Genomic DNA, 14,677 nt, shown 5'->3' with positions numbered 1-14,677 from the left:
GAGAATCCTGTTGTCCCGTACATGTGATAATGACCCCCCCACCCCTCCCACCCGACCCCCGTCAACGCGTGGCGGAGGGTACTTTTGCGAGTGCCTTCGGTTCGACACACCACACCTTCCTTTGTGCAGTATCATTTGGGCTCGTGAGACCACTCATGTGGAGATCAGTTCCGAACCTTGCAACAGTAGGGCGGCTGGAGCCACGCAGGAGCAATCGCGATCGCGAAGCCCGGCCGGCCCGTCCGAGACAAATATACCGTGGCCCGAGCCCGGCCCGGGCCCGGCTGAATAGACTTCCGCAAGGCCCGAGCCCGGCCCGCGGGCCGGGCCGGGTACGGGCTTTTGGGCCGGCCCGAGCCCGTGCACAGCTCTAGTCTGGCACCCAGCGACGTGTCCAGGCACGCTGCTCGCCGATGCTTCTCCTCAAGACCCCGCTGACTTACGGCGCAGCATCGTGGCTTGTCAAGGGAGCGTTAGGGCGCGTTGCCTTGCGGCGCAGCACCAGGGCTTGTCAAAGGGACGTTCGCAGAAGAAAGTTTGCGGCCTCGAGAATTGGAATCCGGGCGGGTTTCCCGGCATAACAATGGTTGCACCTGTGCGTGACAAGGAATAAGCTAGCAGAATTTGGGATTAACCACGGTTTGACCGCGACGTCATGACAATCGGTCAACGCTGACTGGAGGGCCTCCTTTGAGGGGCATTTGCCGCTTCATTCTTGACTTGTATCCGCCTATAGAACATGCTGCTTTGTTTAAACCAGTGAAGCTCGGGCGATGGCAGAGGAACACAGGCGCGTATGCGCGGAGGGGCTGAGGGAAAAAGCGGATTGGATAGAACTTCTCAACCTGGGCGCCTTCTTAGTGCCTACTGGACTGCATGCAGTTTTGCACCTGGTGCCACTAATCACTCCATGGGCGCCTCCTTATTGTTCACTAAGCTGCTGCGCGCACATGACGCGTACGATGTGGACTGGTAGCGTCAGGTTTAAACGCAGTCCAGCGAGCAATATGGTGGCGCTCAGGTTGGAAAGGTCTATTGGTGAGACGCCGCGAGAGCACGTCCGCAGGTCCGAACACCACTTGGGCTTCGCAACATGGTCGGTTTTTTCTATGTGGAACGAGAGCAGCATATTTTAATAGCCACGGCAGCGTCACTGGTCACATAGCGATCTATGAGAGCAAGGCAAAAAAAAAAAAAAACAGACAGGTGGCTAGAGCTCTGGCTTAGCACTTGGAGGGATACCACTGCAACGCCTCATGGCTGCTGCCTCAGTGGCTGTGGTGCTCGGCTGCTAACCTGAAAGGCGCGGGTTCGATCCCGGCCTCGGCGGTCAAATTTCGATGGAGGCAAAATATTAGAGGCCCGTGTGTTGTACGTGCGGTGTCAGTGCATACTAAAGAACCCCAGGTGGTCGAAATCATTCGAGGTCCTCCACTACGGCGTCCCTCATAGCCTAAGTGGGCGCAAAAGGCGAGCCTTGAGCTCAAAGTTTTAATGTTTTAATTCCTTCCCTCTCTTTCCCAGGCCCGTGACGTGGGAAGAGCAAGCATCGCTGACCTGTTCTCAACGAAAGTCTGGGCCACAATAACCGCGTTGTTCAGCTTCCAGCTGTGAGTTCGTCCTTCACGCATACCCAGCAGTTCTGGACAAGCGCATTTTTTCGAAGGGAAGTTGTTTTTAACTCAATGTTTCTGCATATCATAAGGTTGCAGCAAAACAATCAATATATCCGCGGATCCCACTTCGGGGCGTTTGCAGTTTTCTGTCATTTTTTGTCAAAACATACGCCTTTGATTTACTATGGCAGTCTTGACTACTCGTTGCGAGTGCAGGACGAACTTTAAAAGCAAGATTATTTTGGCACGCATCGGACGATTAGACCATTCATTCCCATCAATATGTTCATAACAGTATCTGGCAATCTTCTGCAGTTATTTCACAATTAAAAGTGATGTCCAAGAAATCCTGACTTCCACAAGGATACTGGTTGAGGGGGCATCTCTTTTTGCTTCATTTTAATATGTGAAGTTTGTGGTAAGTTTGGGTACCTACTAAGTTTACATCTCCCAGCAGTTCGCGTGGCTCTTGCAGTTTAGAGATGCCAAGATAACCCCAAAAATGGTGAGTGGCCACACGCAAAGAGCTCCTTCTTCAGGACTATTCTCAAATGTCACGAGGTTACGTAGCCTGGAAAATTCGCTAAAGAAGCCTGGCAAGAAATGTGACTTCCGGGTAATTTGACATGTTTAGAGCGGGCATGCCGACAATGGGCTTTCTTTACACCCAAGGGTGCCTAGGGCGATTGTCGTATGGCGTGGAAAGCTCTCATAGCAGTGGTGAGGAAGAGTTTTCACCTGCGGTGCCAACTCATTCCCGCTCTTGGGAATAATGGGCTTTATGTAACTACTTGCTCGTATCTACAGATCAACCCCCCCCCCCCCCCCCCAAATTACACCATTAAAAAAAAAGAAAGAAAAGAAGCCCATCGATGCAATGAGAGCTTCGGAGGAAAGAAAAAAAATTAGGGGTTATCAATTGGATTGATGCGGAGGAAATGCGATAGCATTTTTATTTTACTCCGCAATCTACTCCAATACTTTTTTTCATTACTATTCGTAAATGCTTCGTTTATGTTCATTTACGCTGCGTCAATCTTAGTCCTGCGTTTTCCTTCTCTTCCTTTCAAGTAGAGAGGGGGAGGGAAGAGGGGAACAGTTGGAAGGTGGCAGGTGCACAGAGCCAAATCCCTCTAAACACCACCTGCCACGGTTGGCAAGTGGAGGCTTCACACACACGCCGACGCCGGACAGTTTTCGCCTTCGCGGTCGTCCTAATGCCATCGCATTAGAAAGTTTACGCGACGATCACGCTTCGTGTGTTGCGAATGGCAGCGGTTTAGAGAGAAGCAATTGAGTTGTGCTTAGGCGCCCGTTCTGCGAAAAAATTCCGGGGGCACTTAAGCTCCGCTTTACGGGTATGACGCGATATCTTTGTATATGTAGCGCGCATCACGATTACATGGTGTAATTAAGAACACAAGTAAAACTCAGATCTACAGAATGAAATAATATTACTAAGAAGAGTGCAAGGCGAGCAGAGGCCGTGACTGACAGCGGTGTTGCAAACAGGGAAAACTTATTCATTCAGTAAATGTTACAGCGCGTGCTCGGAGCGAACCCTGACGACGCTGAGTTGCGGATCTGCCTCGTCTTCCATTGCGTTGTCGCCGGCGCGGCGCTCCGCGCTGCTTCAAAGTTGGCGGCCGCCGCATGCTGGCTGCACTAAACCAAATAGCTGCGCCAAACTGCCACGCCAGCCGACCAATCCGGGATTTTAAAGCGATAACTTTTTCGCTCACGGCCAGCGCACGGCCAGCGCAATGAGGCTTGATTTCCTGCATAACGGGGCCCTTGAAGTTATCGCTTTAAAGTCCGGCGTCGTAGGCAGCGTTGTGAGCGGAAAATCAGGTGGTCCACCTGCCACCGCCGGACGCCTCTGGGCGGCGTGCGAACCTTGCGTGGACCAGGTGTATTCGACGAAAACTGACGAAGTGACGTGCCTTGCTCTCCGGCGACAAACACGGCAGAGCCATCACACTTGCCGCGGCGTCGGCGGCGTGAAAGAAGAGGCGAGAGCGTATCTTTTCTTGCTGAGAGCAGTCACAAGGTCATGTACGCAGCACGCGATAAACAACGAGAGATAACGCTGCGGCCGCAAAAGGAGAGAAAGTGAACGACTTCTTGTTTGTGGAGCCTTTTCTCTTATTTCTTTAGTTACGGCGTTAGCAGCTCTTTCCGCAGTTCTGCGCAGATGTCGCAAGCCCACCGTCTGGTAGCCACAATGAAAAATATAACCCCCCCTCCCCCTGCCCTGCTTTCCCCATGGCCCCAGCATCCACCCCCGACATACGAGGCAGCTAATGGTTAGCTTCTCTCAGCTCTTACCTTCATCGTGCGCCGTCTGCGTCCGCAAGACCGCCGCCAGGCACCCACCGTTAAAAATGCTTCTACCACATAAAAAGTCCAGTAACCTCCCAACAGGGACCTGGCGATTAGAGCACCCACTCTAATACATCAACTCTAATATGTCTCCATTTCTTCGAATCACAAGCCAGCTAACGCTGAATCATTCGCGTTATGAATTGATAACCATCCTTTAATTTTTTTTCGCCTTACCCTTACAAAAAAAGTTTGACAGTCTATAGAGTGCGTATAGACTTCTGTCTATAAAGTCTATAGACTGTCTGTATACAAATCCTAGAGAACGGTGTATAGGCAATACAAGTGACATAGACAGTCTATAGACAATCTATAGATATGTGGCCATGCACTTTTAGTAGACTTTTGTCTATAGACAGTCTATAGACTATGAATAGACAAAAAGCAATATCTATAGCAAGTCAACAGAGTCAATAAGAACTCTATAGACTGTCTATATACCATTTTTTAAGGGTACCGCGCACGCGCAGTTTGTCTGAGGGTACGGATTTGAGGTTGTAAGTTTGGCCGCCGTGTTTTGGCGAAGCGTCGCGCTCAAAGCTACTACTGTAAAACCTGGCTCGAATTTCCGGACCGCTTTCGATTCGACACCCTGTAGACAACGAACGCTGCGGCAGCTGCAGGTGTGCAGTGATTGTATCGTGTACCCCGGCAGAGTGGTCTCCAGCCTGGTGTGGTACCACATGACCGTGTCCACGGCCGGAGTGGGCGGAGACCCCTACGTGAACTTCACCATCGGCGCCTCTTCCGAGTACCCCGTGAAGCTCATCAACGTTGTACTCATCAAGTACTGCCGCCGGCGCCGCACCATCTGCGGCACCATGTGCTTCTCGGCACTCGTCATGGTCGCCCTGTGGCTCGTGCCGCCAGGTAAGAGGCGAACCTTGTGCTACTCAGTCACTGACAGCGGTGGATGGTCGCTCGCGATGCAAGAAATCAGCGCTGACGATGTAGTAAGCACACAATGCGCAAACAGCTGTACCTTCGAGTTAAAAGTATCGTCACAAGAAAAACAAAAGCAAGAACCTTAGACCTTGCAGTCAGGCCCATTTGGCTCTGTATACGGGGTCCGTTAGAAAAGTATCCGACTTTATTTTTTTTTACGAACACCTGATGGATTTGAAACAAGCATGCTTGCACCAGCCTACCTTGAACCTTCGTGCGCATGCACGAATTTTTTCTCGCCTGCCGATAGCGTCAGTCACTGGTACGCAGCGTTTGAGTGAGGCAGTGCGCAGTGCTCTCGTCGGTTTTTTATTGCAAGGAAAATGGCGGTGCGACAGGAGTAGCGCTACTGCATCAAATTTTGCCAGAAACTAGGCGACAGCCAAGTGGAAACCATTCGGAATATTCAGACGACTTTCGGTGACAATGCTATGAGCAGCATACATATTAAGCAGTGGTACAATTGGTTTAAAGACAGCCGCACATCAGTGCAGAGAGAGCCCCGCTCCGGTCGGCCATCAACATGCCGAAATGACCAGGTCATTGCCGAAGTGAACGCTGTGGTGACGCGGGACCATCGTGTGACTATCCGAGAAATTGTGGAAGAGGTGGACATCACCAATTTTTCTGAACATTCGATTATCACCGAAAATTTGGCCATACATTCCATTATCACCGAAAATTTGGCCATGGAGAAAGATGCGGCGAAATTCGCGCCGAAGCTGCTCATGGTGGAGTAAAAGCGGCTTCGTGTTGAAGTCTCACAGGATATGCTGGATTCCACAAACAGTGACCCCGATTTCATCAACACCATAATCGCTGGTGACGAGTCTTGGGTGTACAGGTACGACCCGGAAACCAAATCCCAGTCGTCACAATGGCAGCATTCCACGTCACCAAGACCAAACAAGGCCCGCCAAGTGCGCAGCAATGTCAGAGTGATGCTGACTGCTTTCTTTGACTCCCTCTGTGTGGCACACCACGCGTACACACCCCACAAAGTAAACATTGACCAAAAGAATACTACAGGGATGTTCTTCGTCGCCTGCGTGGTGCTGTGCGGCGCAAGAGGCCGAAGTTGAGGTCAACAGGAAATTGGCGCATCCATCATGACAATGCTCCTGCACATTCCTCGCACTAAATTCACACTTTTTTCGCGAAAAACCAGACTGTTGTAGTCCAACATACTCCTTACTCTCCTGATATGGCCTCCTGTGACTTCTGGCTGTTTCCCAAAATCAAGAGGTCATTGAAAGGAGCGCGATTTCAGACAAGAGAGGACATTATGGCTGCAACGACAACTGAGGCTAAACTCCATTCCGAAAGGGGCCTTTTCGGAATACTTCCAACAATGGCAGCACCACTGGGAGAAGTATGTGGAGTCCCAAGGAGACTACTTTGAAGGTGATTAGTTTTCCAACGCTCCAGTTATGCCAGTTTTTTTTCTTTGGCAAAAGGTCGGATACTTTTCTAACAGACCTCGTACTTCTTCAGGCTACTGTTTTTCCAGTGGATTCAGTATTTAGAGGAGTAGCCTAACGAAATGCTGAAGCAAATGCGTCAGATTGTATCGCTATTTCACTCACGCATCCGAGTACCAGAAAGTACGTTTCCGGGGCGGCATTGGTACTGTGCACGAGATTGCCAGTCCCAACTGGGGTTCATGTGGGCCCATGCACTTGCGCGTTCTACATGCCGCTCACCTGCACGTGATCACAGGAAAAGCTGGCGCTCTGCTCGTGGATTTTTAAACGTTGCACCAACGTAAATGACGCGGAGGTACGTTTCATTTCTAACCTGTCATGACTGTTTATTTGAACCATTATATTCTGGCACTGCATGTACCACGCACTCGATAAGAAATCTTAGTTTCCATTCTGTACACTGTGGAAAACCTGTTTCCCCCCTCCGCGGAGTGGGAGTGCGGGGGCGGAAGGCTGTCCCCCATAATTCCCCTTACAAAAATTACTTTTGAGCTTCAATTGACGCCTTGTTGGGCTCCTGTTGAATCAACTGGAAACCAACATGAACTCAATGTATGTTGAGCCTACTCAACACCTGCTACACAAAGTTTTTGTTGAGCTTAGTCGAGAGATTAACTGTTGAGCAATTTCTGTTGAATTTAAGTTGAATCATCACAAGGCAGCTGTTTCTAAGCCTAACTAAATGAAATCAGTCCGACATGCATCGTGTAAACAGAACCTGATCACATTACACATATTAAGAACTCGTGCAGCACCCGTTAAAATTCTCATAAACCGCTCAGTCATTTTCTTGCATAGAAAAAAGTGCTAGTAGTGCAATATTCTCTTGCAGACATACCTACTTTAGAGGATTCGTATGTGCGCTCATAAAAACGGGCGCTTAATTAGTGCTTTATTTATGTTATTTATGAATGAATCAAGGTCGTCAAATAACAGAACCTTGCAATTGAACTTGATTACTTCTACTACACATAAAATAAATAAATATTAATAGTAATAACTGACATAACTTTGCCGATCGGCAGGCCACAACTTGCGCAGGTCCCACCCATGAAGCCGAGGTTGCACTTAAGATCGTAAGATGACCTAAGATGACGTCAGTTCATGCTATAGCCTCGTGTGCAATACTGTTCCATGCTCTTTATCTGATGTATGTGTCAGGCTAGAGTGTGCGTATATATATATATATATATGTGTGTGTGTGTGTGTGTGTGTTTGTGCGTGTGTGCGTGTGTGTGTGTGTGTGTTTGTGTGTGTGTGTGTGTGTGTGTGTGTGTGTGTGTGTGTGTGTGTGTGTGTGTGTGTGTGTGTGTGTGTGTGTGTGTGTGTGTGTGTGTGTGTGTGTGTGTGTGTGTGTGAGCATTACATCACAGTGCATGACAGCGTCACGTTAACGAGAAATTGGAGCAATAAGTATGAATATACCGCCGAAAATTGCATTGGTAGTCGGTCCATCTGGCGCAATACGAATGTATTCCCAGGATTTGTGTTTTTTTACCCCAGCCAAGATTCAGAATGATGTTTTGATTCACCCCCGTAATTTAAACATGAATTCAACATTAATGCAATGCATAAATTTCATTGAGAATGCTCAACTCTAGCACTGTGGCCACTTTTCCAATGAGTTTCAACTCGGCCTCAATAATTCAACAACACTAGCCCATCCTGGTCACAACAAAAATTCAACATGGCGTGTTGAGTCTGCTCATGAGAACTTCAACATTGTCACAAGAAAAATTTTTCTAGGGGTCCACAACACATATTGTACGATATAATGTTACACCATGTGTTTTTCCGCAGGGGACTACTGATCTTCCTGTGTGTTCGTATTTTGTTCCGTGAACTTCCTTTTTGCGGACGGTTTTTTTTTACTTGTCTGAAACCTCCATACTATAAACAAATCCTGCAACAGCCTCGAAAGATGCTTGCAGTATGTTCCAAATAAATAAAATAGATAAATAATAATTGATAAATATTATTAATCAATACTTATAAATAATAAGTGCTCGGCATTGTCCCACGCCCACAAGTTACATTACCTCAATGCAGAAAACAACAATAAAGGTCGTATTGCAGGGAAAAATATACAGACCTTCATCCCAAGCATTACACCCCAGAAGAACCGAGAAATATTCTACAGTCGTTCGCACACCTGTCTAGAGCGCTCGAACGGCGCACTCAGTTGTGCATTTACGACATTCGCGTCTGCGTTTCCGACCCAATATAACTTTTAAACACGTGAGTAGTGTCACACAATCCATGGGAATGCACATGCATGATAAGGTCCTGTTTCGAGCTGTGGGGCACTCATAAATGACACAAGTGTACTCCCCGGTGCGTCATTCGAGCTCTCTAAACAGGTGTGTGAACGAATGTATCCATTATAAAACCTGTGGCTGCCTGGCGGCACTAGGGGTCGAACCAAGCGCCTCTCAGATGCGAGGCGGATGCTCTAACCGCTCATCCACTGCTTCGGTTTTACCCCTTCTTTTTTGTAAAATGCTTTCATCAAGTGATATAGAGGAGCGGGATCGCGTGCTGGTTTGCAGAGTACTCGTGGGTGCGGCTCGGCCTGCTGATGTTTGGCAAGGTGGGCACGTCGGTCAACGGCGCCGTGCTGCGTGTCCAGCTGAGCGAGACGTACCCCACCGTCGTGCGCTCGGTCGCCATGGGCTTCTGCTACACCCTGGGCCGGCTCGGCTCGGCCTTGGCGCCTTTCTTCGACGACCTGGTACGGCACGCTCAGGCCTGTCGCTCTGGCGGACGCCCCACTCCAATGAATGAACGCATTTGTTTGCGGTTAGAGAGGTGATGCACGTACAGGCTGCGTCAGATGTTCTCAGACCACAAAGCCTGTTATTGAGCCCTGCAGTGCGGCATTTCAGACGCCAGAATCTAAAAATCGTTGTAGGGGGCATAGGAGAAGTATTATTCTCACCTCTGAGAATACTGGCACTTCACTGGTGTTTGAAGTGCAGAATAAACTATACTGGAAAGGACCCTGTGGCCTGGGATCTCTTAAATCACTTGTGTTGCATGGTGTAGATGTCGTCACCGTGACCTCTTTCAGGCTCAGCTGAACAGCCGCGGCAGTCACTTCACTTGCTGCTTTATCGCAGTGCTGTTGACAGCTTGGAGAAAAGGTGCTTTGCTTTACACGGGCTGTCTAGTGCATCGGTGTCTCAACGACTTAAGAAGTTCTAACAGCTTGTACTGCGCCAGTGAAATTGTGAGCTGAGGAGGCGATGTTCGACGATCATAACTGCCGCACTCCTTGCCTATGGCTTCTGATGTTATGCCGCTGTGCACCCTGGAGAGTCTGGAAGGGAAAAACGCACACAGAAGGTCAACCAGGGTGGCGGCAAATCATGTGTCGCAGCTCTGTGTGCGGTAAGCGTCGTAGTGGAAAGTCGGATGTAAAATGCATGACGTGCTTCAGCACGCCCCTGTACCAGCTGCGCAGCATGAGCAGCTGGATAGGCTACAGCAACTCGTTAAACAGTGAGACCTTTGAGTGCAGCAACACACTCTTTTTCCAGCTAAGCCATTCATGAATCGGTGGCGTCATGACGCGGTATTTCGGCGGGGTGACAGAACAGGTGGAGTAGGAACAATATAATCAAAACTGTATATGACACTCTGGTTTAGTTTGGGGTAAGGGCCAAAGGTTTGGTTTATAGGGTTGATTTCCCAAAGCTACTCACGCTATCAGAAACGCCGCAGTGGAGGACTGGATAATTTCGACCACCAGGGGTTCTTTAACGTGCACTAACATCGTACAGTACGCGGGCCCCTGGCATTTCGCTTCCGGCCGGAATCGAACTCGCGTCTTTTGAGTCAGCAGCTGAGCACCATAACCACTTATTCACCGCGGTGGCTGAAGGGGTCAAAGGTTCAAGGAAACGCGGGTTACATCCTGACGAGGAGGCTGACTTCGCGGGCATAATCCCACAAGGAGCGCCGTACCCAAGGCGCCTTGACCTCGGACAGAGAAAACAAGAACCAAAACTCCTGACGATCCAGAAACATCGTAGTAGCCAAATATGGACTCACAGCTCACAGATCAGGATTGCACCGTACAATCAATCAATCAATCAATCAATCAATCAATCAATCAATCAATCAATCAATCAATCAATCAATCAATCAATCAATCAATCAATCAATCAATCAATCAATCAATCAATCAATCAATCAATCAATCAGCCAGAGCCAGCCAGTCAGTCAGTCAGGTCAGGTCAGGTTAGGTCAATTAAGTTTATCATGTATCTGGTAGATCACATGGTGTTTTTGTTCATTTGTTCATCTGGCCAGCGGGCGAAACATCGAGATGTCATTATAATCATTATAGCCCAACTATGTCCACTGTAGGACAAAGCCTTTCCCATATATTTCCATTTAATCCAATCAGTCCTGTGTCAGCTGCTGCCACCTTAACCCCGCAAATTTCCTAATCTCATCCACCCACCTCACTTTCTGTCGTCTCCTGCTACGCTTGACTTCTTGAATCCAGTCTGTAATCCTTAACGACCATCGGCTGTCTTGCCTTCGCACAACATGCCCTGTCCATGCAGTTTTTTTCTTTTTCATTTCGTCTAGAATATCTAGAATACCAATAACTCATGGTAGTTCTCTCACCCGTTCTGCTGTCCTGTCTCTTAATGGTACAACAATCATTTTTCTTTCCGTAGCTCACTGCACGGTCCTCAATTTAATTTCAACACTTTTCGTTAGCGTTCACGTTTCTGCCCCTTAGCGAGTATCAGTGAGGTATACAGCCGTTACATGCTTTTTTCATCAGGGATACCGGTAAATTGCCCTTCATGATCTGAGAGTGCCTGCTGCAGATGCGCTCCACCTCGTTCTTAATCTCCTATTTTTTCATGTTGTCGCTACCTGCTCTAAGTAGATGCATTCTTTGACGACCTCAAACGCTTCGCCGCCTATCCTGAACTACTGTTTTCTTTCGAGACTACCGAACATTACTTTAGTTACTGCATATTCATTTTTAGAACCACCGTTCTACTTTGCCTGTCTACGTCCCCTATCACGCTTTACGACTCTTTCCCTGAGGTACTCAGCAACCCAATGTCCTCAGCGAATCGCAGATTTCTAAGGTTTTCTCTATTAACTTGTATCCCGAACTATTTCCAGTCCAGATCCCTGAATTCCTCCTGTAAACAGGCAGCGAAAAGCATCGCAGAAATCGCGTCACCTTGCCGGACACCGTTTTTGATTGAGATTACTTTCTCGGTGGAGGTGTATGGAGTCTGTACAGCCGCTTTAGAAATTTTCCAGTACTTGTACAACATGTGCTTCTTCTACTCCCTGGTTCCGTAATGCATGCACCAATGCTGAAGTTTTGAGTGCGTGAAATGCTTTCTCCTAATCCACGAAAGCTGTATATACAGAGAGAGGTTGGTTATATTCTGTGCTATTCTCTATCACCTGAGTGATGGTGTGAATGTGGCCTATTGTCGAGTGCCCTTCATGATAACCTGCCTGGTCCTTTGGTTCACCGAAAGCCGAAATGTAGCGGCAAAAAGTTCACACGAGTTTCCAGAACTTGAAGCATATGACAGGATGATAGTCTCCGCATTGAATACAAATTGGTACGGTGCCTTGCCGCAGTGCATGCAGTGTTGCGGTTTCCACGCAGGGCTATGCCACGCAGCCGTGGGTGCCGAACGTGGTGGCGGCCGCGCTGTGTGTAGCCGGCGCGGGCTCCTCATTGCTGCTCCCGGAGAGCTTCGAGAAGACGCTCGAGGATGGCTTCGCCAAGCAGGACGGCGCACCCAAGTGAGAGCACCTTCTGCCTGAAGCGTCGAACCACCCACGAGCAGCGCAGCCGTAGCGTACACAATTAAAAAAATACGGATGGAGTAGGGCGCTCCTTGCCGCTGTGAAACATTCCAAAAACTTGAAGAGCACAAACAGACGAGGGTGAAGAAAAAAACCCTTTGCCATTGCAGTATGCAAAACGAAGCACTGCGCCAGGGGCGGAAATACCTTTTTGGAAACAAGGAATTTCTTCGCCCCATTGCGCGCGGGGCAGGCAGGCATATAGACCGCGCAGTCCTGATGCCCACAGAGAGCGTACACGTACGGGTGCGCACACAGGCGGAATTCGTAAGCATGCACGCGATCAAAACACTAATTCTTCTCTTCAGGCATTGGCTTAAGTGCATGAAATGACTCACACATGCTAATAGTTCTTTGTGCCATCGGTGAATTATCCCATAATTAATCTTGCGACGAGCGATATCACAGCGCAGCGCATTTCGATCGCACAGGCGCCAAATCCCACTGAACTACGCTACCAAATACGCTTAATTAAATGCGCCAGTGTGACAACTGGATAACACTTCGCAAAATGCTTGCGTTTAGCGTACGTGAGCGTGAATACACTAAAGGTGCATAGACGGTGTTGAACTATACTATTTTCTCACCATATCTGACATATCTGATACGATCATGTCTTCAGACGACGAGGGGCGGAAGGACAGGTTTAGCACGCTCTCCTGATTGGCTGAGGAGGTCTCTATCTTGCATAGTGCTGCCAGGAACTTATTAGATGAAGTATAGGTTGCGAAAATCGAAAATTAAACCGCACGCAACCCGGCTGCGTTCTTTCACGAGCTTTCTGCCCTAGATCTATAGCAACGAAGCGCACGAGACGAGCGCAGACTAACAACTGGTTTATTGCACCAACGCTTCCTTCTTTCAACAATAAACCTCATACGCACCAACCACAGGCACCAGGAAATGAAGTTGCTCTGTTTTTGCTGGCGGAGGTTCGAATCCCACTTGGCGACGCAGTTCTTCATAGATTTCGTTTACATGACAACGATACGGCGTTCCAGTTGCTTTTTGCACGGCAGTGGTAAATAGGAAATTTCCTGACCCTGTCATAGTCATCGCTCGGCTGTTGAAACTGAAACTGGAATAAGTGAGAGAAGAAATTCAAATATAAACTATTTAGGCGTCGTTGGCGAATACTGCGTGTTGACCCATGTCTAACAATGCTTTACGAATCATTAAAAAAAAGCAGGAATGCAAACGAAATTTGACCCGCCGCGGTGGCTCAGTGGTTAGGGCGCTCGGCTACTGAGCCGGAGTACCCGGGTTCGAACCCGGACGCGGCGGCCGCGTTTCGATGGAGGTGACACGCGAAAGGCGCCTGTTTCCTGTGCGATGTCAGTACATGTTAAAGATCCCCAGGCGGTCGACATTGTTTTTGTTCCCTTACGGGGCGGTTCATGTGTCGGCCGGGATGTGCGGCAGATTCTACGCCATTTCCTTTTCTCAAAAACCAATTTTCGATTTTTTTTTCAAACCTGATGCCTATACTGTTCATCCTGTGGAGATAGATAAAGAGGAATTGTGTTGGAGGGCTACACGGACTCATAATTAGTATAGTAGAAGGCAGAGGATGGATGCAAAGTCTGCAACCTGCAGCTACTCGTGTGATACGCTGTGGATGAAAAAAACAAAGACGGAAGAAAGAACCGCGAAAATGATGCCCTCGGAAAGGGAAAGGTGTTCATGTTCTCCCTTTTGTTTTGCACTGTTTCGCAGAGGAACTACCGCAGCAAGCTCAGATGCAGAGCAAGTCTACACCGTGGAAATGACGCACTTTTAGACGTGCACCTCTCCGCGCACAGCTGGGCTGTACAACGGAACCAAAGATGGAAGCACAGACAAGCTAGTGAACACACAGCTGTGGGCGATGCCTTCGTCCATCAGCACTGTGTTGCCTGAGCAAGTTCTTGAGCTGACGTGTGCATGGACGTTGACGCAGATCGGATGCCAAGTTCGGGCGCATGCGCACGGGAGTTCGCCCGTGGCTCTCGAGCTCTCCTCTGCGCGTCGCTGCTTCCTGCTTAGCGCACCTACTACATGCGCTCACTGACTTTGTTGGTAATAACTTTATCGGTATTATCAATAAACATCAGTTTCAAGGTGGCAGAGGTCATATTTGTTACTGTTCACCTATATAGTCTAAATAGTCTTGAAGAGCAGAAAATAGGCACTGCTCTATAGAGCAGTGCCTATATTTTGCTACTCAAGACTATTTTCCGGTAAGCGGGCAACTGTGGATTTAATTAATATTTGTTTCACGGAAGTACATAAAAAGAAGCCAAACGTTCTGTCGCCGTTATTCTGTGTCTTTTCTGATTCCCTCGCCTTTACCTATGTCTTACTGGGTTCTTAATCAGCCGCTGAAAATTAAGTCCACTATTATTCCGT

At 48.5% G+C, this 14,677-nt stretch overlaps 1 protein-coding gene across 2 annotated transcripts in view; it reads left to right on the top strand.

Moving 5' to 3' along the window:
• LOC149341197 (organic cation transporter protein-like) overlaps positions 1-14,393 on the top strand; it is a 34,675-nt gene extending 20,282 nt beyond the window's left edge. For both annotated transcript variants that reach the window (XM_089543128.1, XM_089543129.1), the window contains exons 7-11: positions 1,525-1,610; positions 4,654-4,868; positions 8,977-9,158; positions 12,087-12,226; positions 14,006-14,393. In XM_089543128.1, the coding sequence (XP_089399254.1) occupies positions 1,525-1,610; positions 4,654-4,868; positions 8,977-9,158; positions 12,087-12,226; positions 14,006-14,069 (687 nt within the window). In that variant the 3' untranslated portion in view covers positions 14,070-14,393. The remainder of the gene's footprint in view (positions 1-1,524; positions 1,611-4,653; positions 4,869-8,976; positions 9,159-12,086; positions 12,227-14,005) is intronic.
• The last annotated feature ends 284 nt before the right edge of the window (positions 14,394-14,677 follow it).

This window comes from Amblyomma mixtum, chromosome 5, assembly GCF_055824585.1.
Source record: "Amblyomma mixtum isolate Tamu chromosome 5, ASM5582458v1, whole genome shotgun sequence".
NCBI classification, from domain to species: Eukaryota; Metazoa; Arthropoda; class Arachnida; order Ixodida; family Ixodidae; genus Amblyomma; species Amblyomma mixtum.
This window is presented reverse-complemented; position numbering and strand designations above follow the sequence as displayed.